Source organism: Colletotrichum karsti (assembly GCF_011947395.1).
Source record: "Colletotrichum karsti strain CkLH20 chromosome Unknown Scaffold29, whole genome shotgun sequence".
Taxonomy (NCBI): Eukaryota; Fungi; Ascomycota; class Sordariomycetes; order Glomerellales; family Glomerellaceae; genus Colletotrichum; species Colletotrichum karsti.
In genome coordinates, this window is record NW_024065929.1 from 191,821 (window position 1) to 215,885 (window position 24,065).

The 24,065-nt window shown below is 52.2% G+C and overlaps 6 protein-coding genes across 6 annotated transcripts; 2 read left to right on the plus strand and 4 right to left on the minus strand.

Moving 5' to 3' along the window:
* Positions 1-162: 162 nt before the first annotated feature.
* On the minus strand, positions 163-4,707 carry CkaCkLH20_08582 (ABC multidrug transporter; the record flags this gene model as incomplete). The annotated part of the gene is made up of 3 exons (XM_038891297.1): positions 163-817; positions 871-1,398; positions 1,466-4,707. The coding sequence occupies 3 exons, from the start codon at positions 4,705-4,707 to the stop codon at positions 163-165; spliced, it is 4,425 nt and encodes a 1,474-aa protein (XP_038743309.1).
* A 1,488-nt stretch (positions 4,708-6,195) lies between these two features.
* CkaCkLH20_08583 (uncharacterized protein) lies at positions 6,196-11,394 on the plus strand (the record flags this gene model as incomplete). The annotated part of the gene is made up of 7 exons (XM_038891298.1): positions 6,196-7,356; positions 8,973-9,122; positions 9,546-9,562; positions 9,618-9,792; positions 9,884-10,209; positions 10,266-10,546; positions 10,601-11,394. 7 exons carry the CDS (start codon positions 6,196-6,198, stop codon positions 11,392-11,394), a joined length of 2,904 nt encoding a protein of 967 aa, XP_038743310.1.
* A 385-nt stretch (positions 11,395-11,779) lies between these two features.
* On the minus strand, positions 11,780-13,324 carry CkaCkLH20_08584 (uncharacterized protein; the record flags this gene model as incomplete). Its single annotated transcript, XM_038891299.1, has 3 exons — positions 11,780-12,379; positions 12,454-12,698; positions 12,751-13,324. 3 exons carry the CDS (start codon positions 13,322-13,324, stop codon positions 11,780-11,782), a joined length of 1,419 nt encoding a protein of 472 aa, XP_038743311.1.
* Positions 13,325-13,825: 501 nt separating this feature from the next.
* Positions 13,826-15,685, minus strand: CkaCkLH20_08585 (mitochondrial chaperone bcs1; the record flags this gene model as incomplete). The annotated part of the gene is made up of 1 exon (XM_038891300.1): positions 13,826-15,685. One exon carries the CDS (start codon positions 15,683-15,685, stop codon positions 13,826-13,828), a length of 1,860 nt encoding a protein of 619 aa, XP_038743312.1.
* Positions 15,686-18,353: 2,668 nt separating this feature from the next.
* CkaCkLH20_08586 (uncharacterized protein) lies at positions 18,354-19,183 on the plus strand (the record flags this gene model as incomplete). Its single annotated transcript, XM_038891301.1, has 2 exons — positions 18,354-18,770; positions 18,839-19,183. The coding sequence occupies 2 exons, from the start codon at positions 18,354-18,356 to the stop codon at positions 19,181-19,183; spliced, it is 762 nt and encodes a 253-aa protein (XP_038743313.1).
* Positions 19,184-20,541: 1,358 nt separating this feature from the next.
* On the minus strand, positions 20,542-21,446 carry CkaCkLH20_08587 (uncharacterized protein; the record flags this gene model as incomplete). Its single annotated transcript, XM_038891302.1, has 2 exons — positions 20,542-21,032; positions 21,086-21,446. 2 exons carry the CDS (start codon positions 21,444-21,446, stop codon positions 20,542-20,544), a joined length of 852 nt encoding a protein of 283 aa, XP_038743314.1.
* Positions 21,447-24,065: the final 2,619 nt, after the last annotated feature.

A 24,065-nucleotide genomic window follows, 5' to 3' on the forward strand; every position in this document is an offset into this window, starting at 1 on the left:
AAGACCGAAACCCTTAGGTTAGATTGGCTGTAACTATGGAAAGCAGCTCAAGTGAATGATGTAGGTCAAAGCATTTGCTGGCTGGGCTCTATCTGAGCTCACGACGTCTCGTTATCGCCTTGACTCAAGGAAACACAGTCTCTGATCATGCTAATCCGGATCTCAAAGTCTCTCACTCTCCCATAGAGATCCAAACTGACTGCCTTGCTTGTCTAGCAGTGTTCCAGGTATTCCATCCTCAGCAACCTTACCTGCGTCTAGCATCAGTACTCTATCACAGCTCATAGCCATTTCTCGACGATGTGTCACCATGACGACGGTATAGCCTTGAAACTCATTATCGAGAATCCTTCTGACTTTCTTCTCCGTATCGGCATCGGCACCAGAAGTTATCTCGTCCAGAAGAAGAAGCCCTCCATCCACACCTGTCTCTCTCTGCTTGACCCTGCGCCGAAGTACCGCTCTAGCCACGCTGAACAGCTGTTTCTGCCCGGCACTGAGTTCAGCTCCATTTATGAACGCATTCAGGCCGCCCTTGGTTTCGATAATAGTGCTTAGTCCAAGTTCGGTCAAAACAGCGTTACATTCTTCATCGGTAGCGGTGGAGCCGGGATCGAGGTTCACGCGGAAAGACGTGCCGTCTGATAGGAACACGGGATCTTGTGAGGCAGAGATTATGCGCTCGCGTAGTGTGGTCCGATTAATCGTCCTGAGGTCGAGGTTATCGATGAGGATTGTCGGGGCATCCGAATCAGGGGTATCGGGTGACAGCGGGTCGATCAGACGGAGTAGGAGGGCAAGAATGGATGATTTGCCGCTGTTAATGTCAGCTTAGCGACATAAATGGCTGGTGGTTCGATCACAACTAACCTCCCAGTTCTTCCGCAAATAGCAACTTTCTGCCCACTTTCAATCACCAGGTTCAACTCTTTAAGGACTTTTTGAGTGCCATCATAACTTGCGTCGACGTCTTTCAATCGTACGCAGCCGCTCATAGGCCACGCCTCGTCTGGAATAACATCCTCCTTTGCGTTGCCCTCTGATTCCGTCTCCTCTTCAAATGACTTTAGCCTACTGATGGCGCCGAGGGAGGTCTCAAGACCAGTGTATGCAACGACGATAGTGGTAAGTGTGCCTCCGAGGGTAATGAGCGTGACTAGACCTGCACCCACGTTGCCTGTGTCGGACCTAAGTTGTGTGGATAGCGAAACGAGGAGCACAGCGACAATGGCAACGAGAATGTTCATTGTCAGCATGAGCCACTGCTGTGCCATCGCCAACAAATACGAAGGGCGTTGGGAGTCATCAAGGAGAGCATTGTTGCGAGCAATCTGATGAGGGAACCAGCCGAAAGCTCGAATGGTTGGTAGACCGCTCAGCGTGTCTAGGAAGTTGGTACTAGGTACGCCGCCCGTCATCAGTATGTACCAGGTGAGAGAGTCGGGTAACATTTGGAAGAACTCACTACAGCGGAGCCTTGGCTTCGAGATCGAGTATCCGCAGCCGTTTTGACGTAGGAAGGTAGATGCGCTGAACCATCCACAACAACAACATAAAGAACGGATAGCTGATAGATAGCCATGCAGAAGAAACCGCGATAACAGCAGCTTGACCAATAGCAGTAGCTAAGCAGAAGCAAAAGTTGTTGATCATACGTGGCAGCTGAGTATCCATGATGTTCATGTCTTGGCTGAACAAATTTAGCACCTTGCCGACGTCGGTACTGCCCAAGAACCGCAGGCTACTGTGCATGATCGTGTTGATGGTAGTGCGGTGGAGATCGGTGCCAGCAAGTCGAACAGCAGTACGCAGCATGATGAGTCCAGCTGGGAAGACGCAGATGATGCCGCCTGCTCCAAGGAGTGCATAGAGACCCATCCAAAAGGCGAGGGAGTGCTTTGGCTCAGCTGATGTTGAGTCTTCTGACCACATCTTGAGCCAAATAGTCGGGAAATTGGCACAGAATCCAACACCGACCACAAGCACGGCGAACACCACCAACGGCAAGGGTTTGAGAGTTGACAGCCAGTGGCGATAAACGGCTAAGTCAACGGTTGGAGTTGTTACAGTTGTAGGGGTGGTTGTTGGTGACTGGACTGCGACAGATGGGCGCTGTGATGTTTCTGAGCCCGTCGAGGCTATTCCCTCAATATTTTGGGAGCCTTTATCCGGGTGTACTTTGCCAAGGTTGATGCTTGGCTCTTTTTGTCTCAGAAACCCGAGGCGTTTACCACGCTCTTCGTCTCGCACAAGTTCGAGGGACGAGACTTGGTCTGCAACGGTGCCGTCTTGAGAAAGTGCAATGATGTGATCAGCAACCGTCAGGAACTCCGTCGAGTGAGTACAGACAATCGCGGTCGAACCTCGTCTTCTCAGGAGGCCATCGCGTCCAAACACGGCTTGACATATTTGGTGTTGTGTAGAAACATCCAGGCCGCGGAAGATGTCATCCAGTATGAGGATCTCGGCGTCGTGATAAAGTGCCCTGGCAAGCGACACACGCTGTCGTTGACCACCGCTGAGGGAGAGCCCCTTGGTCCCAACTACCGTCCTGTCTCCCGCAGGAAACGTCGTCAAGTCATCTGTCAGCATAGTTGCTTTGTTGACTTCAGCGTAGCGATTGGTGTCCAACTCAGAGAATCCGATGATGTTCTCCATGATCGATTCGTTGAATAGAAACGGCATCTGATCGCAGTACGCCACCTTGTTAGACCCAACAGCTACACTTCCCTTCATGTGAGGCACCTCTCCGAGGAGTGCCCGACACAGAGTTGACTTTCCGGAAGCTACAGGACCGACCACGAACGTAATGGAGGACTTTGGGAGGCGGATATTGATGTCCTTGAGTACGGAGCGTTCTGGCGTCCATCCAAAGCTTCCGTTGACGATATGAATGAACAAATCCGGATCGCTGTAGCTAGAAGCCTGCTTACCCTTCTCATTGTCGTTCCCGACTGACTTCAAGAACCTCTCGTCCACTCTGTCATCTTGCATAAGAAACAGCTTGATCCTTCGGAGACATGCCACAGAGGCAGCTAAAATGGGCAGACTTTGCAAGACCACCAGCAGTGGCGCGGTCAACAGCACAAGGAACGACAGTGCAGTGAATGCCTTTGTCTCATCAAGTACCCGTGGCCCGAAAGCAAAAGCCAGAGCCGGTGCTAGAGCCTGGGGAAGCTGGCTCAGGGTTGCGCTCAGGGCGATGAGCACACGCGAACGCTCGCCTACGCGGATCTCCTCCTCACGCTCGCGCTGTACCAGAGCGATTGCGGGCTGTGTCATGCCTGAGACCCGCAGGTCCTTGATGCTGAAGAGAATCGTCGAGGTTGCAGCGATACGTTTCTGTACGCGAGACATCCACGCACTTTGGTGCGGCACTGCGCGCTTTGACAAGGCGAATGAGCCGGCGAAACAGAGGAAGACGATGACCAGGGGAGCCAGAAAGGCAAATCCGAGTTGATGTTGGAGTAGCCAGGAAGCTAGGGTGATCTGAATGATGTTGGCCCATAATTCGTGCATAAGACGTAGGCCGGTGTAGATGCGCTCGACGTCGGCGCCCATGAGCGTGACAGCAGCTGAGTCGCCGTTGCCGACGTGATGGATGCTTGTTGCTTTGCGGTAGATTGCTGATATCAGATAGCCGCGTAGACGGGATTGGAAACGCTCCTGATAGTACCAATATAGGGATGTGGAGATGGCGATGCCTGAGTACGTCAGGACGGCGACGGCGATAAGCCCAGAGGCAGTAGGCGTATCGCTCTCTTGGGAAGAGAGATAACCGAGGAGGCGTTGAAGGAAGAAGGGTTGACAGAAAGTAAAGCCAAGAAGGCACAGGCGCGGGAGTACAGCTAGCAGAGCGGATGAGCCTAGTGGCCTCGCAAGCCATACGATGAGTTGCCACGTCGAGATTCCTTTCGACTCTTCTCTCGAGCTTCGGCCCTCGGCATCGAATGTTGTCACCGAGATGGCTTTGTCCAGTGGGAACAAGTCGCTCATGACGAGGTCTTTGTGATATCCTCGCCAAAGAAGAGGATTCAGCCATGAGTACAGCCCTAGGCTCAAGATACTGCTCGTCTCCTCCGGGCTGTGGTCTTCCGGGTCCCACGCAATCCATCGCCGACGCTTCAAGCTCTCTAGCACCAAGACCAAGAACTCAATGACAATAACGGTAGTATAAAGAGCCCTAAAGATTGAGTAATACTCGTCGCCGCTGCCAGTATCTGAATCTGACCAAAGTGAGGGGCATCGTGCAATATCGTAGAAAAGGGCCAGAAAGAGGAAAGAGCAGGCCAGGACCGAAGGACGGGCGCTTTTGAAATGCTCAAGAGGCGAAAGTGCAAGCAGGAGACATGATGCGGTGAAATTCAGTGCTGTGGAAGCTACCAGCTGAGCACTCGGGTGACTCGTTTGTCGGCGGACGGCCACCACAAGAAGCCCGAGTCTGAGGCCGGTGAAAACGGCGCCGGCAACGAGCTTGGCGACCCACATCATACCGAGGCCGCGCGCCACGGACGGGTTCCGAGATCGGGAAAGGCGGAGCACGCGGGCCGATGCGGCGGCTATGAATCCCGCTGCGGTGGCCACCGAGAGCCAGAATATCCATTTGTACTCGATTGCGGTAAAATCGGGCTGTGAGCAGCTTCCACCGAAACCGAATGCTACGTTGTCGATGCACTCGCCGTCATGGCGAGCCTCTACAGCGACCATGCTGAAGGCTGAAATTTGGTCGGTTGCTGGTTGTTGGACATGGGAAAGAAGAAGAAGACGCATGTTGAGCGGCAGACTCAATCTTATGTTCTTATCTCATCGCAAAAGTCCCTCGGTGCGAAGGATTGAGACCAGTGCCAAACAAGAAAGGTGCCTCGATCGATTGGCAGTATCGTCTAGCAGTTCAAGGTTGGTCAACTCACGCAGATGATTGACTCAAACACAGCCAGAGTTTGAGAATACATAAGTCCTAACATTTCAGAGCACTAGAAGGCCAGCATCAGCATGGGAGGACCGGTAAGCCGTGTTGGGTGCACTGAATATACCAAATGTCCGGGAATAATACAGAAGTTGGGTGGGAGTAATTTAACTAACGCACTGCCTCAGCGGTGAATGATACGCTGTGACTCACTGGCATGAGGAACTCTTCGGAGTTGAACTTATCTCTTGCACCTTTTAGCATTTTTGATACTCATTCGATACAACTTCTTTCTCAGTGACTGGGAATTTCCTGCTTGAGGTGATGGAAGTATGATGCAGAAACACTGAAGATCGCATCGGACGTATTGAAGGAATTGTGCCATCACTGGTTACCGTTTTCGGGGCGGTAGTTTCGGCAAAGAAACGTGCCCAGATCGACAAGTACCGTCTCCAAGACAGTTATGCTCATCCTGGGGTATTCTCAAGAGCAATTCTAACGGTATGGCGCTCAAGACTATAGAGGATCATGAGGGGGAAGACAGCTGTATTTGTATTCGCGTCTGTAAGAGGCCTTCAAGAGACGGGACATCTGATGCATTTCCGGATGTGAAGAATGCTAGGGGCATCGGAACGTGGGGGACGTTCCCGGACACTCATCCAATCAGAACACGTAACGAATTCTCGTACCGGATACGAAATTCTCGGATCCCCACGAGCGGGGACGAAGAGTTCAAGCAAGTCCCAAGAGACCATGGACTCCCGTCCCCTTCGAGGGGAGGTGCAAGATGCATCTACGAAGCCAATTACCGGGTCCTGGCTCTCTTTGAAAGCCTCTAAACGACGTCATATGTCTAGGAAAGACGGGATGGGAGCTTTTGTCCCACCCAGCCGCCGCGCCTATTCGACCTCTGCAGCCCGTACGAATCCTAAGGACCAACGCGATCGCGAACGATGAATGGGGACGAGGACGACAACCACGCAAGCGGATCAGCACCGGACTCTACAAAATGTAGCGCGCCCAACAACAAGACCGGCACTGGTGGCTGCTGCTGCGGAACCTGTCGCAAGAACAAGAGAAGGTCTCACAAGAAGTCTCGAAATGGGTGTCAGAATTGCAAGAGGAGGAAAGTCAAGGCATGTTTCCCTCCTTAACCACGCCCCTGTCAAACCTCCCCAGGATGCGCCGCCGGCTACATCACAACATGCAGAACAGAAAGCTAACTTCATCCTCGCGATTGATAGTGCGACGAGGTCAAACCCGAGTGCGGCAACTGCGTCCGGTTCTCGATGCACTGCGACTTTGCCCCTCCTCTCTTGAACCAGCCGGCCCACTCTCCGACAGCATCGTCGCCCCCGACGCCGACGCCGAAGAAACGGGGCCGTCCACGTAAGAACTGGGACGACCTGCAGAAGCTCCCGACGCCGACCGCTTCGGAGCCGGATTCCGCCCAGACACCGATCACCCCGGCTGCCGTACCCGTGCCCATCGAACCCTCCTTTCCGTCGCTGCTGAACGGTGACGATCTCGAGCTTCTACACCACTACATGTGTCACACGGCTATCACACTGGGAGAAGCGCGGGTATGGAGGGAACATGTCCCACGACTCGGCTTTCAACACCACTATGTCCTCCACATGGTACTGGCGATCTCGGCGCAACATCTCGCGAGGTTGCGACCTAACCAAGCCAGTCACTACGAGGCATTGGCCGAGCGGCACTCGACCAGTGCTCTGCCGGATGTCACCAACATCATTCCGAAGTTGAATAGAGACAATTGCCAGGCCCTATACCACACCACCGTACTTGTGTGTTTATCGACGTTTGCGAAGAAGCCCTCACCAGGGCATCTGCTAGTCGTCGCGGAGGAGGGCGAAGTGCCTTGGTGGGCGCTTCTTCGTGGAGTCCGCTTTGTCGTCAAGACGATGGGAATCCAGACCATAATAGCTGGGTGGGCAGACGATGGTGTCTCCTTCGAAGACACATGGACCCATTGCCCGCCCTTGCCCGAACCAGTTCACAAGATGGTGTACTGGGAGAAGCGATTCGAAGAGCTCGCCGACCTAGTCGCCACATCCCCTGAGCCGGATAGAGCCATGTACACGACGCTACTCGCTGCCCTTGCGGAGTGCTTCAAGATGACGTTTGGCACGACGGCCGAGCCCGAAACACATGTCCAGGGGAAGTTCCAATGCATCATGCGGTGGCTGTACAGCATGGATGACGAATTCGTGGTTCGCTTGCAGCAGAGCCACGTCCTGCCCATCATCATGCTCGCTCACTTCAACGTCCTGATTCAGACGTTGGAGCATTTCTGGTTCATGCAGGGATGGTCTGGACACCTGATGGATGGCTTATTTCGAGTCTTAGATCCTCAGTACTCTCACTGGCTGCAGTGGCCAGCAGACCAGATTAAGCGGCCTGGGTCTATGGACGGCGGAGTTCTATCAGTACGGAACATGATTGATTGAGCGGATGTCGTCTCGCAGAAGACAAGATGCTTTCTGTACCAGCTGACTCACACGAAATCTCGTACCGCCAAGAAGCATGATGTGGAAGCTGGCCCGGGGCAGATCTCTGCCACTGTCAGAGAATGCTTGTCTGGTTGCCAACTGAGGCATTACGTCCTGATGATTGAGAAGGCTCTTGAGTGGCCTCGAAAGTCGTGGCGGCTTGGCTCACAGTCACCTTCGACCGGGCACATGAGCGCAGCTGCATCTTCACGCAGCTGCCAGGCGTCTCAATGGCGAACGCAATGTCTTAGAGCTCAAATCTTATTCTCAAGCTCTTCAAGGTCAGTCCAAGTCATCATCCTTGGAAAGATAGACGTGAATCGCTAGACGTGAATCGCTAACTGGTTGCGAAGAGCAGTGAGCGTGGACAGATCCAGTTAGGAACGGTTGTCGCAGTGTGTCTAGACTGCGATAGGTTTTGTCCTGGAATTATTAGACTCGAGGCTGCTCAGAGGCCCCTCGTCGATGTGCTCGTGTTGTCCTCCGGCTTTCTAATAGGGCAGCCTTTTATACGTGTATAACCTCGGCACCGAACTTTCAGAGAGTTCGCGTAACGAGGACCCTAATCGTTAATCAGATTGTATTGAGCACCTCGCCAGAATGAGAATAAAATGGAGCACTGTTCTCAAGGTGATTGTAAAGAACACGTTCTCATCAACAGAAAGAATATGATATGATGACTGGAGGAAAATTCTCTCGGCTCCTGCTCAAAATTGAAGAGATGAGGCCGCCTAGCGAAAATGCCGGATCCCCGGATATCCTTAGGTATTCTAGAACGCCAATTGAGCCAGTCCACGTTGTTGGGCAGCAAACCGGGCGAGATTTCAGACTTCCATTGCCGATTGCAGATTTCTCCATGTCTCCAGATTGAATGCGACTATTTTCTTGGAACTTTGCACTGCCTCTGGCCTCCATTCGCGATGAAGCCCCGACCGTGCAAGTCCCATGGTCCAGAACCATGGGCTCCGAGTCTAGACTCCCCGCTGCCGTTGCATGTATAGAACGACGACCTATTGCAGGACCGGGTCCGGCGAACCTTAAATGAGATGTTTGGAAAACTTCCATCGCCGTCTTACTGGGAATTCGGCCGAAAAGCATGCTTCCACGTGGTGGTGAGCCAGCAAAAATTCCAGACGCCTGGTCCCTGGAAGAGCTTAGCGATATTAAGCTAATTCTCCGAGAGCACGTCCATAGGATCTTCCTCTTAAAGACCCTGCCAATGTTCCAAATCCGAGCAAAGCTCAGCAGTTAATCACCGCATTAGTTTCACTTTCCTTCTTTTGTTTTGTCGGCTGCCCATTGAGTGAGATCGGCTCCTTTCGGTTGGCCCATGGACATCTGGGGATGAGTACAAAGTCCGGGCACATGGTATTCAGACCTCGCTTCGACGCCAGGCATTGTGCAACTCGTCGGAGCGAATCAATCCTCGACGTTGCGAGACCAATCATCGAGAGACTACTCTGAAAGACTTGTTTCTGTATAGTTTGTCAAGTCAGGCTGTTGAAACTGCCCATAAGCCGAAGCCTTTTGTTCATACCATACTCTTGAAAAAGTCTGACACTAAGAACCACCACGCCAAGCCGTCATTCAAGACCCCCTCCGAAGCCATGTCGTACAACCCGCAGTCGGCAGAAAATGCATCAGATCGTATCATGCTCTTCTGGACACCTCATGATAACGATATCCCCGGTTTTGACCCTTTTGTACGTTCTCAATTGCGACTAACGGCACTTGTTGGGAGTGGCGGACGGCTCCGCCGTGCCCCGATCGCAATTGCGATCGAGGGATTGCTTCTTAGTCGTAAGCCGCCCCGTTGAGCAATCCACCGCGATCTCTCTTTCTTTCTCATCTCAATTCACCTCAATCAATGTCCTGAGCTAGGTACGACTCTTCTCTCGTCTCTTTGAACGACTTTTTTCGTGGTTGTGTTGCGTGTGTGTCCTCCTGTGTCGTGTTCAGGGTTGATGGCTACTCTCATGTCTATCTGACTTGAACCGAATGGTGCTCAACAACACGCCAAAGAGGTGAGCCAACCCCCAATCAGGTGTAAGCTGGTCAATCATTGGCAGCGAAATACTCGTCGTTCTCAAGAGTACACAGGCTAATCATTGTATCGATTCGAACAGATCTACGAGATCGTCAAGTAAATTTAGTCGGCAATCGCAGCCCTCATTTTCACTTGACGCAGTCGTCCGCAGGGACCCCAAGTTCATCGGACCAAGCAACCGTCTCACCGAAGACTGGGTTCGGGAGCAGCAAGACGCCGTTCCCGCAACTATTGTGAAGCTTGCTGAAGCAACTGAGTGGTCCGAGTCCAAGACCAAGCAGCATTACGCTCAGCGAATCGATCAACTCAAGCACTTGACCAACAACGTCGACTCCTTCCAGGACCCAAACCACCCGCAGCAGAGCCGGCATTTCTGGTCCACTAGCAGCCATGGGAGAGAACAAGCGAGTTCGGCAGCGAAGCCGTGAGTCCGCTGGTCACAGCCGTGGCAAGCAGGCTCTCGAAGTCAAGCGCCCAAAGCTCACTACCAACGTCCCCATCGAGATCATCCAGCAGCAGATGACACCAGAGTCGCCTGTTGGGCTCTCTGGCATGAAGAACTTCCTCTTGACCGAGCTCAGGAGGGAGATGAGTCTTCCGCTGCATCGGCATTCCAATGCCAACGTTGACGAGAAGAGCGTCAACTTGGCTTGTCCTCTTTTCATCAGAGACCCGGCATCTTTTACCCACGTCAGAAACTCTTGCACTGATGGAAACATCAAGGGTGGGATCGGAAAGCTCATGTAAGTGCCTTTTCCAAATCGGGTAATGCAGGGGTCTTGGCTCACACAGCCTGCAGCGAACACATCAAGAGGGTGCATCTGAGAAGTGACAAGCAATGTCACAACTGCGGCGCTAGATACGGTTCTAAGCCTGCTGAGTCCAAGTCATCGCACGCGCGAAGCTGCACCAAGATCTGGTCGCCCTACGAGCCACCTTTGCTCACGGAAGACCAGCATCGTGTCCTGGAGAACTTGTCGGTCAGGGCCACCGGTCAGTCCTTGGACTACAAGTACCGACACAAGCTTCTCATGAAGCTCTTCCCGGGACAGGAAGAGTGGGCCAAGAGGGTCGAAATCTGTAAGATCATTTGCACACCAGAGTCTCTTGACTTTTTGCTGACTGATTGAAAAGATCACGACTCTTACATGCCTTGTCTACTGCCCGCCCAGCTCATGTTTGAAGCCATGGAGAGAGCGGTCGACAGCTGGGAACGAGGCTGCTGGGAAAGGGGCTACGCCACCTCACCACACACATACGATTCCGACGGCAGCGATACCGACTCCGACAGGTCTCGAGAGTATCGCCACGTCTCAGACTCCAGCGCCGGCGCATCTCCCTCCACGGATGCCTCGAGCGCGTATCCCTCCGCCACCTCGGGCGGATACAGCCGCACGCTCGGCAACGGCAGCGGCTATGGTTCTGCGCAGTCATACCAACTCGCGGACTACCAAGACGCCAACTGGGAAGGCATGGACGATATGCCCATGGCCACTCCCTCTGGGCATCAAGTCCAAACGACCAACATCACACGCAGCACCAAGACACGACACAAGACGACAGATGCAGACTACTCCGTCATGCAAATGCAACAAGACTACCAAACATACTCCCAGTCCGGCACGGTTGACGACTTTGATGAGTTGGGCAGCGCCTCATACGTGGACTTTGAGCCTGTATTCGACGTGGTGTCAACCGTGCCTTCTGACTACCACTCTTACACTATGGACGTTGAGCAAGCTTTGCCGAGCGACTGTTTACATGCTCACTACTCGAAGGATACTATCAACCCCAAAGACATGCATAACACTTTGATTGGCTTGGGATCGGCGGCTGTGCCGAGGTATTTGATTGAAACGGAAGAGGATTCGGGAATCATTCTTCAAGATACGCAAGAATATTTGGGAGGTCGAATCACGCATAGGTGATCAACCGAGTCATGGAGGAGAACAGCACTCGCTTCGCGCTATTCGCGTCTATGATCCCGGAGTTGGGACACAGGAATGTTTGCTCAAAGAGCGACATCCGAGCATATTTAGTTGATGATGGCTTACTGGAGTTTAGATTGGGCTTTTCTGGTATTTGGCACGCCCATGACTACAGGTTGGCAAAGAAAGGTTTTCTGCCATAATGAGACTCAATGAAAGCATTTCAATGAGGTTTAGATGAGACTTTCCATAAGACATGTGCGCTTGACATATTTATTTTCCACGTGATCAATGGACTGCAGCTCAAAGTCTCATGGTGATGCCGCGTTCAACGGTTCAATTACTTAGTCAAATGATAATTTTATCCAGGTCGCGTTTTAAACACTCAAATGGCCCAGGCAAAAGCTGCCATCGTTCCAACCAACAGAGACAACTTCATATCCACTGCAAAGCGACCTCCCCCTGAAGGCGATTCCGTCGGCGAGGCCGGGCCCGCAGTCCCAGTCCCAGTCGCGGAGCCGCCCGAGCCAGAACCTCCTGAGCCACCGTTGCTGCTACCTTCGTCCTTCTCGGTGAACGGAACCTTTGCGTCGTTGATGAGCAAGCTCGAAATCGCACTCAACACACTGGTGCCCTCACCAACACCGGTGGTGTCGTCTGCAGTTCGAGGGTCAACGAATTTGGAATCGCTCCAGTAGAAGCCGCAGGTTGTGGTGCCGTTATCGCTGTCTTTGCATTGCTTGGCCGCGGCTTCGGCTGAAGTCTTGAGCACGGGGAGAACCTTTTCCGAAAGGAATGGCGCGACTTGGGTCGCGACGGCAAGCCAGCGGTGGACGTATCCCTTCATGAAGAGGGCGTCGACGGGGCAGACACCCTTCTTTTTCTCACAAGCAACTTCATAGGCAATGCCCTTGGGAAAGAACGTCTTGAGAAGAGAGTCGGTGAGCTTCTGGGTGCGGTCACGCCAGATATCCGAGCCGTTGGTCTTGAAGAAGAGTCAGAGTCTGTTGCATTACATATGGTTTAGGTACGCATAAAGTGAATCTCCGATAAACTTACGAAGTTATACATAAACGCTGCCCCCTCTACGAGAGATGCGACGTTCATAGACCACTGGGCCTTGTTGATGTTGGTGCAGTTCTTTTCAACACTGGTGCCGTCGTACACAGCCATCGTTTTGTTGTCAATGAGGCCAACGTTGCTCAGCCAGTCCCACGTCTTCTCAGAATGCTCGGCGTAGGTGGCGTTCCCGGTAAACCTGGCGAGACGGGCGCCCATTGTGAGGTGGCACGCGTTCGCGGTCGCTTCGACTTAATTGAGTGATTGTTTTTCAGATAAGCGGCTCGCCTTACTCACCCTGCTTCCAATCATAACCTTCGATAAAAGAGGCAAACTGCCAACGCAATCCGCCGCCGCAAGTACCATCCTGACGAAGATCAGAGCTCTGTTCCGTCCAAACATTCTTCGCTAGCTCGATCCACGAAGCTCTGCCGTCGTAATTTGGAAGCTGGTACTCGGCGGCTTGCAGAGCCGCCGAACCCCAGAAGCACTGGCCATCGTTTCCTGCTTCCAGTGTGGAGTTTGGAGGCAAGTAGTTGTCGTTCGGGCCAATCTGGTGGGCTAAACCCTTGAGGATACTGTCCTGGAAGGAGTCGTCGCCAGTCAGATGCTGGTAGTCGATGTAAGTTTGCCAGAAACCGGCGCCCTGGATGTAGTAGTAGTCGCCTCCGCCATACGGAGGCGGTCCGGGAAGAATGCCAGGGGCTTTGCCGGGCTTGTCACCATCGTAGAGGGTGAAAAGATCCTTGGCTAGCTTGCTGGAGGATGTAATGATTTCGTCGCCGGAGCTGATCTTGAGTTCAGCGATGGTGCCGGGTAGGGTGCCCAGCAGAAGCAAGGCGCCCGAGACGGCCGACACATAGGACTTCATAATTCCGAAGGAATATCACCACCAAAGTGTCTGTTTTGACGCGTTTGAGTAGTGACAAGTAAGATTTGGGGTTTCGGGCTAGATTGGTTGCGGTGGAAGAATGACTGAATCAACGCTGCAAACGAGTGCCAGAAACGGCCCTCAATAATTACCAAGGGACAAAGAACTAGAAAGATCCATCGGCCATGACTTTGGCACAATACAGCAGGATGTTGGAGAAGGAAATTTGATCTTTATCTCGTTTAAAAACACGGTTGATTCATTTATGCTTACTGAGGTCGGACGCGCGCTACCCCTGCTGTGCCGCAAACTAAGGTAGATTAGTGTGGCTGCCTGCATGGCCAACAGAACGAGACTATGCTATTTAAGGCAACAGGTTGGATGATTCAAGGTGGAATTGCACAAGAATAATATCAAGTATGGATTGAACCAACAGATTATACCTGAACGCCTTGCTTCATGCCGATATCCATGGATGCCAAAGTCCCAATAACGCCCCCACTATGACACATCCCCCTCCTCAACACCGTTCAAACCGTTGGTGGCTGTGTCCTCTTCGACGTTGAGAACCTCGGAATCTGGCTGGCTCTCGCCGTTGGTAGTCTGGGTCTCGTCGGTTGCCCCTGCTTCGGTCTTCACATCGTCAGATGCCTTCTTCGGCTTCTCGGCCTTGGATGCTGCGTCTCCGGTGTCGGTTTCTTGGCTGGAAACGAGAGCTTTCAGGGCCTTCATCTTCAAGGCTTTCTTTTTCTTGGCCTTCCTTGCAGACTCCGCCTTCTTACGCCGCTGAGCCTCATCCATGATGGCTTTTTCCTCGACGACCCATTCGGCGACTCGTTCAACAGCAGTCTCTGGCGCCCCGCGGTATTTAAGGAGAAATCCTTGAAGTTGTGCCGGCGTGAAGATCTTCTCTGGGATCTTTTGGCTGAATTTCTCTCCCAGAACATCAAACTCATCCTTTTGCTGAGGCAGAAGTCCAAGTCCTTTCCCTGATGCCGATAGCTCGGTCGAGGAACGGGGTCGGTACATCCGGTCGAACATGCCTTTGGCGCTCTGGTGTGATATGTTTCCGAGGTATATCATCTGATCGATGCGTCCAGGCCGGACAAGCGCCTTGTCGAGCTTGTGAGCTACGTTCGACGTCATCAAGACAATGCGGCCTTCTTGGGATGCGACTCCGTCCAAGACGTTTAGCAGGCCGGATAAAGAGCACCGGCACCTGCCAAAGTCCCGTTCACTGCTGGTATCGCTGGCGCCGTCATCGTCAGAGTCACTATCAATGTCGAGCTTCTTCCGTCGTTCGATACCCACTGCATCAATATCCTCCAACAGTACAATGCACTTCGGCGGGAGTGCTGTGAACAGGTTCTCCAAATCGCCGTCGCCGCGGATACTTGGTATGTGAACGAGGTAGAGCTCGAGACTGAAATGACTTGCGAGAGCGAGGGCAAGTGATGTCTTGCCAGTGCCTGGTGGCCCGTGGAAGAGGTAGCCTCTTCTGTACGGTATTCCTCTCTCGGTGTAGAAGCTTCTCGTTGCCGGGTTCAAGTACATTTGAATGTCGCTAACCAGCTCATCCTTCGTTTTCTCGTCAAAATGTACCGTCTCCAATGGTCTGATCGGGCGAAGGATCGTTGTGTCCCAAGACTCCGTCCCGTATTGGTTCTTAGTCGCTCGTACAGTGATGAACGACTCGCGCTGTTTGTCTGCAAAGTCTCTGCAGTTGTCGAGGAAGTTCTTGATAGGTTTGATCGACCGACCGAGTCTCATGACAACCAGCGGTTCATCGCCCTGTGGTGCGGCGGAGAATTCATCTGGGATGCCAAAGTTGCCGCCGACACTCCGAAGAGGCACTCGCCGAACCATAAAGAATCCTCCCTCATAGAAGAACCAAGTCGTGCCAAACGTCGGCAAGTACTGAACCGGGATCCTCTTCTCATGGTGAAGATCGTCGCGCTCGACCGGCTTCCTGTCGTACCAAGCATCGTTCCGGATAACCTCAGTACGTGCCGTCAGGATTCGTGTGCCTTTTCGGGTGAGCACGTGGGCGCCGAGCCAGTTCAGCACCTCTCTGTTGAGTTTGTCGTTACTTGCGATTGAAATCGAGGCGGTGAAGAATCGGGTGATCCACCAGTAGATCTGAGTCCATAACTTCTGCAACCCGACCAACGCATTCGGGATGTCACCGCCGAATGAGATGAGAAGTACGATTGTCGTCAGGTCTAGTCTCAGCCACCTCGAAAAGAATCTCTGTAAGGCTCCAAAGCCTGGCGCGCTGCGTTCTAGGAAGTCGCTGATTCCTGGAGAATCGCCTGCCCCAGAAAGGAACGAGGCTTTTGCGAATCTCAAGACGTCGCTCATGATCTGAGGTCAGACACACTTCATCACATCAAATGGCGTTGGAAGTAAGTCAAGAATAAAAGAATCTTGCAGGTAGCACGGGCGATCGGGGGACAGTCTCGTACTTAAAATAGTTTTAGACCCAACACCAGGCCGCCTGCAGCTGCAGGCTAAAAGAAGGCTGCGGTGTGCTGCCTATGTAAGCCCTATCACGCGTCCTCCAGCTTACGACGGTACTTTTCCAGCCTCAGATGGTTCTCACAGCCGAGACGCTAGCCGTTTAGGTGAACTGGCACATTGGCAGCTGCATGTCATCAGAATGTGGCGGTTATCCATTTGCTGGGTGTGAATCAAATGCTGACATTGATTTTGAGCCAATCGTGTATGAATGACAAGCCGTGCTGTGAAACAGTGAAGCAGTGAAACGTTTTGCTGCATTCTTTCCCTCTGACCCCGCGACAGTCCATATGATTGATGTGTAGTTCCTTTAGAGTCTTACCGTTTCAACCCACCTGAAACATCAAAACGTACACGAAAGATGGGAGATGACATAAACTTGGCGCATGTCACAGCCACCACCGTCTCAGCGCTTATCAAGAAAAGCTCTCTCAACTCGATTGTCTCTACCTTGTAATCAAAGGAACTCATGCCACTCAAAGAAGCAAGATCAAATTGACTTGACACTGCCATTGGCGCTGCTCCAGCATGAGCCACCGCAACCCAATATTCTTAGTTGCAACAATCAGAGGTTTGATGCATAAAATTACACTTCATAGGTAAGTTAAAGTCTTAGACCAAAACGCGATAACAATGTCACAAGAGCTTGTTCGCAGGTTGATACAACTAGAACTTCTTTTAGCTCAAACGCACGGGAGAAATGATGAGTTATTCAGAATGTGTTGTGAAGGTTCAGTTGAACGTATACAGCAAGGTAAATATAATCAGAGACCTCATTCTTCCTAGCAAGCCTCTCTAGATCACATCCCTCATGATCAATTCATGACATCTCGAAGAACAGCTTATTTGGGCAACCATGGCTTATTTACGGCCGGGTGCATTTGGCGCTTCAGACAACAGGGCTTTTGATTTAGTTGTTCAGTTCCGCGCAAAGGTCCTGTCTTTTATCAGTGGTTTGTTCCTCCAGACTTAAAGTCGAAACTGTCATTGGTGTCGCTAGCCTGAGACTTTTACCCTTTCTTCATGACTTTGGACTACAGTCTGCGTTGATGCACGAAGATTCAGATCGCTGCGACTGTCTCAGACGACCCGACAAAAACACAAATCGGAACGAGTAATTCCTCTTTACCAAACTGATGCTCCTTTTCCCATTGAGTAGACGTAAATGCCAGGTGTTCTTTATGAATGCCAGCAGTTTCCACTTCAAGTTCTCGACAGCTTGTTGAGAATACCCATGTCATTCGGTTTCGGTCTGATTTGGACAGTGATCGACAAGAACTGCCGCAGCAAGGGTTCACACTTCTCTGACAGACGGAATGTTCCCAAACAATAATGCGCTTTGCTTACGTACCTCAGTCCCCAGGTACCTCAGTCCCCAAACAATGAGCATATCAATCGTAAAACCAATTCAACTTGGGGTCTCGACGATCATCTACTCCTATTTTGGATCCTAAGTCGAGCGGTGTGCACTCTCGTTGCGCTGTTGTCGCCGTGTCCACACGCCGGCCCCAATGACCGGGTTCACAGCCAAGTTTTGCCAATCCTCTCAAACACCGTGGAGGTGAATGCTCGGGCTATGGCCTGATTTGAAATGCGTCTTCATGGGAGATTTATCATCGTGAGAATGAAGTCGAAACAACACCCATGGCGATAAAGGGATTGAAGAGGAATTATCAATCATGCCTTCTTCTGTTTCCTCGTTGCGCCATCGTGTCATTCCAGGTTCAAGTCCCCCCTCATCGATCGCCGTTTGCAACCCATATCCCTGAACCCGGCATCCGATGAACATGCATGTGCGACACGTGGAATTAACCGCGACCACGTCAAGCGACAGCTTCAAAGGGGAAGTGAGAGCCACTTGACTGCAACATCGTCTCAGCAGTTCAGGAAATTCTCGGTAAGCAGACGCGAAACATCGAGAGCATTTCTTAGAAATCGACAAGGGCAGAAGCCGACAGAGTCGCACTCAGAACCCGATACCCCAGACCCCTGATACCTTGACGTTTGCGCACGCTCCTCCCCCTGAAAGTGGAAAGAGACCCCTATCGGTCGTCTATTCGGCCCCATTCACTGCACGATGTCACCCCGTTGGGTGGTGGCCTGGTTGAAGAGTCTCCGCTGCGACTGCGAGCTCATGAGTCGCTGGGGCCCGCCGACAGCCTCGACTTTGCAAGAACTAGGAGACAAGTGCCGTGTGTTTGTGGATAGCTCCAGGGTTTTCCGAGTTCCGTGTTGGGTCAATCGCCGTCGCGCCTCAGTGCCTAGGCAAGGATGATACCGGGGCCACAGGGTTACGAATACAGAGAGGGGATGGCATGAGGAGGGGCAAACGGGAGCTATTCAACAAATTGAGATGAACGGGTCGTCGTATCTGGTTAGATGTTATTTATTTAAGATCTGACCGCTTCGTCGTTCTGCTCGTGAACATCGTCAAGCTTTCTGAAATTCTCCTGCCGAGCCATAAAATCCTCCCGCGAATCTCCCGAACATCTCAACCTTCACATCCAACATCATGTCTTTCGAGAAGCCCACCTTCGTTCTCGCGCCCGGTGCGTGGCACAAGGCCGCGCCCAGCTACGCTCCCGTCGAGCAGATCCTGAGCTCCAAGGGCTACCCCGCCGTCGCCGTCGAGTACCCCTCCGTCGGCGCCGAGCCCCCTACCAAGGGCCTGAACGACGACGCCGCCGCCGTCAGGGCCGTTGTCGAGAAGCTCGCCGACGAGGGCAAGGAGGTCGTTCTGGTCGTCCACTCCTACGGCGGTCTGGTCGGCGCCAACGCCGTCGAGGGCCTGGGTTACAAGCAGCGCGCCAAGGAGGGCAAGAAGGGCGGTGTCATCACCTTCGTCTACCTCAGCGCCTTCGTCGTCCCCGCCGGCAAGTCCATCAAGGCCATGCTCGGCGGCCAGTTCCTCCCATGGATGAACTTCCAGGTACGTTGTACAGCCAGCGCTGTATTCAGAATCTCATGAAAGTTCACACAACTGACTTCGTTTCCCAGGGCCAATACGTCCACGCCCTCACTCCCGAGGAGATCTTCTACCACGACGTCGAGCCCGAGGCCTGCAAGAAGGCCATCTCCCTCCTCGAGCACCAGTCCGCCGCCGTCTTCGACGACGAGGTCACCCACGAGCCCTGGCACGAGATCGACTCCATGTACTTCTTCTGCACGGAGGACAAGGCCATCCCCCTCGCCATCCAGGAGGGCATGGCCGCCCAGCTCGGCCCCAACGGCTTCACCTACAGCTGCAAGGCCTCCCACTCCCCCTTCCTTTCCGTCCCCAACGAGGTTGCCGAGGGTCTGGAGCACGCCGCCAAGGTCGGCCAGGAGAGAGTCAGGGCATAGATGTCGTTTTTGGAAAAGCATTTAGCAAAAGCGTTGTGATAGCTTCAGATAATTGAAGTCATGATTGATGACCACGTCAAGTTCCTCTCTCGGCTCGCCAAGTTGAAATCGAATCTGAAAACACACACTTTCTCGTGATACCAACCTTGCTTGAACGGCTTCTATGAAGAGCGATCACCGTTCTGTGCCGCCAGTACGCAAACAGTGATCCTTCACAGATACCTGAGAACGCCTAGCCCCGTCCCGAGCTCCCCTCGTTTGATGCGTACTCCACTTCATGTCCCTGTCTTCGCGTGCGGCAAGAATCCTGCTCCCACGTTGACAATGTCCGAGCGTATGGATGCAAGTCATTTGGATGAGACGTTGCCTCGTGGGATACGACACGATCGTGGAGCCTGGACTTGCAGGCCGAGACTGCAGACCCCATACCCTGCACCTGAACGGAGGCCCCTGGCTCTGTCTCCGAAGTCTGGTGTGAGTGGGACGAGCCCTGATATGGTCTTCGGCGGTGATGAGAAGGAGTTCCCTCTGGACTTATTGCGGTTACTGAGCAATGAAGTTAGTTTCATGGAAGCTTAGATTGCAGACGTCGAAGAGTGTTCAGGTCTGCTTTCGCCACATGCTAGTTGCCAAGTTCATGTGATATAGCCAGCCAACTGGAGATCCGTCGGCCTCACAGCTCGGCCTGGGTCAGTTGGTTCATAGCTTAGGTGAGAATCTTTCACTAGCCCTTATCTCGATGTTAAGCGCGCCATATCAAATCTTCAGTTCTCGGTAGGTAATTGGCTACATAGCGGGCCGTGGCATAAGCTACGCAAACCGTCAGCTTTGATGATTAATAATCTTCAAGAGGATTCGGATTACATCTATGTGAATAAGCCTAGAATGCCGTAAAGCAATCAGAAGCCTCAGGTCTCAGTATGCTGCATTCCTCTCTCTGAACAAGTTGTCTATGGATGGGTACCTTAGGTACTCCACGGCCACTTGCCTCTTCCGTTGCCGTGGAGTAGCTTCTTATAAACTCTGCCAGGCATGTAGAATGTTGAATTTCGGACATTCCACATCACATGCTATGCTTTACTGCCTGTAACATGAGTTAAGTGTGCGATCGAAATCGATTTAACTACCCGGTAGATGCCAGCTTACAAGGTTTACATGTTGCTGATCCTGTGGCATGTCGTGGCCTCGATCATTCGGAATCGCCTACATTGTACATGAAGTGCATTCAAATGCGAAGAACGTCACCATCGTCATATCTGTAGTATTGGGATCTGTCTCAAGCTACATCCTGCAGCTGGGTAGCAATAGACAGCCGATCCACCGGAGCAATTTGACTGAGCTCAGCGAGCTGTCATATCCTACAAGACAGACTTGGGCGCATCCCAATGCTTAGGCTCCGCAAAGGTCACGTCAGAATTCTCCATCTTGATACCCAACTGCCACCTCCCGAGACCAGGCCAGAAGTTCTCATGCTCCCCGATCAAATTCCCCTTCTCGTCAGCCTGCCGGATATCAAACCATCCCAGGCTCGCCTTCTTCGTATACTGGCCCGGCGCGACGCTGCACCAGCGATCGGTGCCCGGAAGTTCGCCCTGGCTGCCCTTGCCCTGCGGTAGCGGAGGTTGCACGAGAGTGGCGTCGAGTCCGACATACGACAAGACGTTAAGTGACAGCGGAAATGAGGGGACGTAGGGGACGGGCTTGAAGGTGGCTTGGAAGAGCGGCGTCGTGCTTGCCGAGGCTTCGCTGACGTCGCCGGCCGTGTCGTGGGGGAAGACCTTCACGTGTGTGCTACCGTCCAGGTCGTACTTCCACTCGAAGGCGGCGAGGTGCTTCGGGATGTTCCAGTCTGGTTTTGGGTTAGCATTTCATCAGGCAGGAACAATCCAGGACGGAACTTACTCTTTCGGCCGTTCCAGCAAGTATGCTTCTGCGACACGTATATCCTCGTGATCCTGGCATTCTTCTTCTTTACTCGTTTTCCGTTCTCTTCGACGGTGTACTCGTGGAAGCCGGGACTGAGGATCAGCTCGTCATAGGGTCCTACCGGACTCTCGGTGTAGCGTATGATCTGGATCATGCTGATTCCGCCGAGCGGCTTGCTTCCCACCGGGGAGACGAACGAGGAGTTCGCCTCGAGGGGAGAGTATGTGATGGTCGGCGGGTGCTCCGCCTGCTTCTGCGGCGTCCAGAAGCTGAAGAGGTAGATGTCGCCCTTGAGCTTCCATGGCGGGGGAACATGGGTGTAGCCGTCCGACGTCATCGTCGATGTTGTCGTGATGTGCTGGAAATGGAGAGGAAGGGAGGTATTACGATTAACGAAAACTGATTAAATTGAATTCGACGATTAAAAAGGTTGCCGGCTAGCAAAATGCAAGAACAAACGCAACCCGTCGAAGGTCAAGGCGAAGTGGAAGAATCTGGGGTATGCGGGAGGATGAACGATGAGCGGACGCGAAGTGGGGGATTTCACGCGCTATCAGCACTTTATATTCTCCCCGCGAGCAGGTGGTGTGGACGCGCCCGCCATTCACTGATGTTTGCGGGGATATCTTGGGGGGTTGCTGTGGCAGGGAACGCCTCGGCTTTCAGGGGTCCAGCCACGAGCTACTTGCCATCTTAGGAAATGCCTGCTGACACCATCAACGACTGCTGGAAGCACGTGTGAAGAGATGGATCTAAACAATCATGGTTCAATATCATATAAATACCCAACCGCTGGTACGGTGATATTCAATGAGTTCAGTGCGAGTTTTCTAGCCGCTACCTCTTTCCACCTGTGCTTAGGATTTCGCTGTAAGGGAAGTCAAGGTCCATCGTGGTCATGTTGCTAACAAATGGTCCGAATATTGGGAACTGAAGGCTAGGTTTCGTCACCATATAAACCCACGAACCAGATGGCACTAAGAGACCGGTACGGAAAAGTGAGATGTGAAGGTTGAAGGAAACCAGTAATATGAAAATCATAAATGAGCAAGAGAAAGCACACGACAGATATCAACGCTTCCTAATTCGCAAGATGGGAAATCAGTAAAGAGCTAAGAATTGCCGTTATAAAAGTATGAGCACTTCTCATTTTTAACACCACATTACAGGGCAGATCCTGTCACTGCACGTGAGAAAATGTCTACGTCGTCATCGGACGACCGATCTCTGGCAGAAGATTCTCTCTCATTGAAGTTACCCAGAATCGGATGCAACCACATAGTAAAGACCGATTAGCATATCCAATACAACATTATTTATGCCGTGTCTGAAGTTTCCTCCCCAAGCATGCGGGCACATCTAAAGCCCACCACGCTGTTGTGGCAACCTACATTAAGAACGGTTAACAAAGTCTGTCCTTTGAACCTTGAACCAAGTCATTGCCACTTACGGACATAGCTGAGCAGCAACGGTAGCACATCCTTTCTCACACTTGCCAAAAGCAAGGTTGCATGCCTTCACCGCGAGAGGGGCAGTCACCACCGCGGTAATCCCCCAGCCAAACCCTGCTGCGCTGTAGCATGCCGTGACCAACGATGCACACCCGTACTGGCAAACTCCATAACATGGCCATGGATTGGCAGCGGCAATTGGGATACTGATAGCAATCAGTATGTGTTTGACGTGACTGATCTTCATCGTTAATAGTGATAGATGGGGTTCGGGAGAAACGGAGAGAGACAGAGGAGATGAGGGATTATGTTCTTCGTTCGAGTACCTAGCGACGTTTCGTACTTTATGTGGTTGCAAAATATTTGACTCGAGACTTTAGCTGCCGGAGGCCGTCAATGACGGCATTCCAAAAGAAATATATCCCTCAGGTTCACTTCGTCTATGAGGGCGCACCTCTGATCACCACGTCATTCCGGGTGTTTGTTGTTCTGTGTATATAATGAGCAGCCAGGTGATAAGACTCCTTGAAACGCCAATGAGCATCCACACCTTTTCTGTCAGAAAACGTTTCAACTGTTGACGAACGAATCGACTCCTGTTCCACGATAATAACCGCATCATGAAGCCATCTTTGACACTACCTATCGTTATTGTTTGCCTTGGAGCAGTCTCTCCCGCCATGGCCTCGGCTTCGAATCCCGTACGACTGGACAAGATGTGTCGTTCGCCGCTGAAAAGATGCGTATGTAAGGTACTCTAGCAATCTTAGCTGAACGTATCTGACCAGTCATGCTCTTAGATCATCATACCCCCTGCACCACCGAAGCCATGGTCAGAATCTGTATCTCGTCGTATATATTCAACCAGAAGGGCCGCGTGGGATACGTGTATGGAGGATGAGGTTTCGGGCACCATAGCAACAGGAGCATATTGTATTTTTTATGATAAGCTCGACTGAAGAGAAGTTGAACGAATCGAATTTGAATGCAATCGTGAAAAGGCAAGTAAGGTAGCTTTTGCACAATGTGGAGTTCATTTGGACATGGTGTCCACCGGATCTTGAATAAGGTCAAATCCCAACATTCGTCCACTCATCTCATTGATTTTTCGTCAACCGACGATGGCACCATCTAGACTCTGACGCAACTCCTCGTCTGAATAAGCCTGGAATCTTCTTCCTGATTTCTAATCATGAGAGCATTGTTGGTATCGACATGAGGGCTAGATGGCGAGTATTGACCAATGACGCGATCTATGACTGAGGAAGCTTCAATCTTTTCACGCAAACCATATACAGATTAGACCTCAAAGGCTGATTTGGCTCAAGTTTACTTCGTTGGATGTACTTTCAAATAGACCAAACACGATTATGCCCCCATGGCTGCAACATCCCGGCTCCCATCCTCCGGATCCCACGATTGTTCTTCCCTTGCAGCATTGGCACCCCTTGCCTTAAAAGTCGGCCACGGCTTCGGTGGCGCAGGTGGTATGATAACCTGAGAGA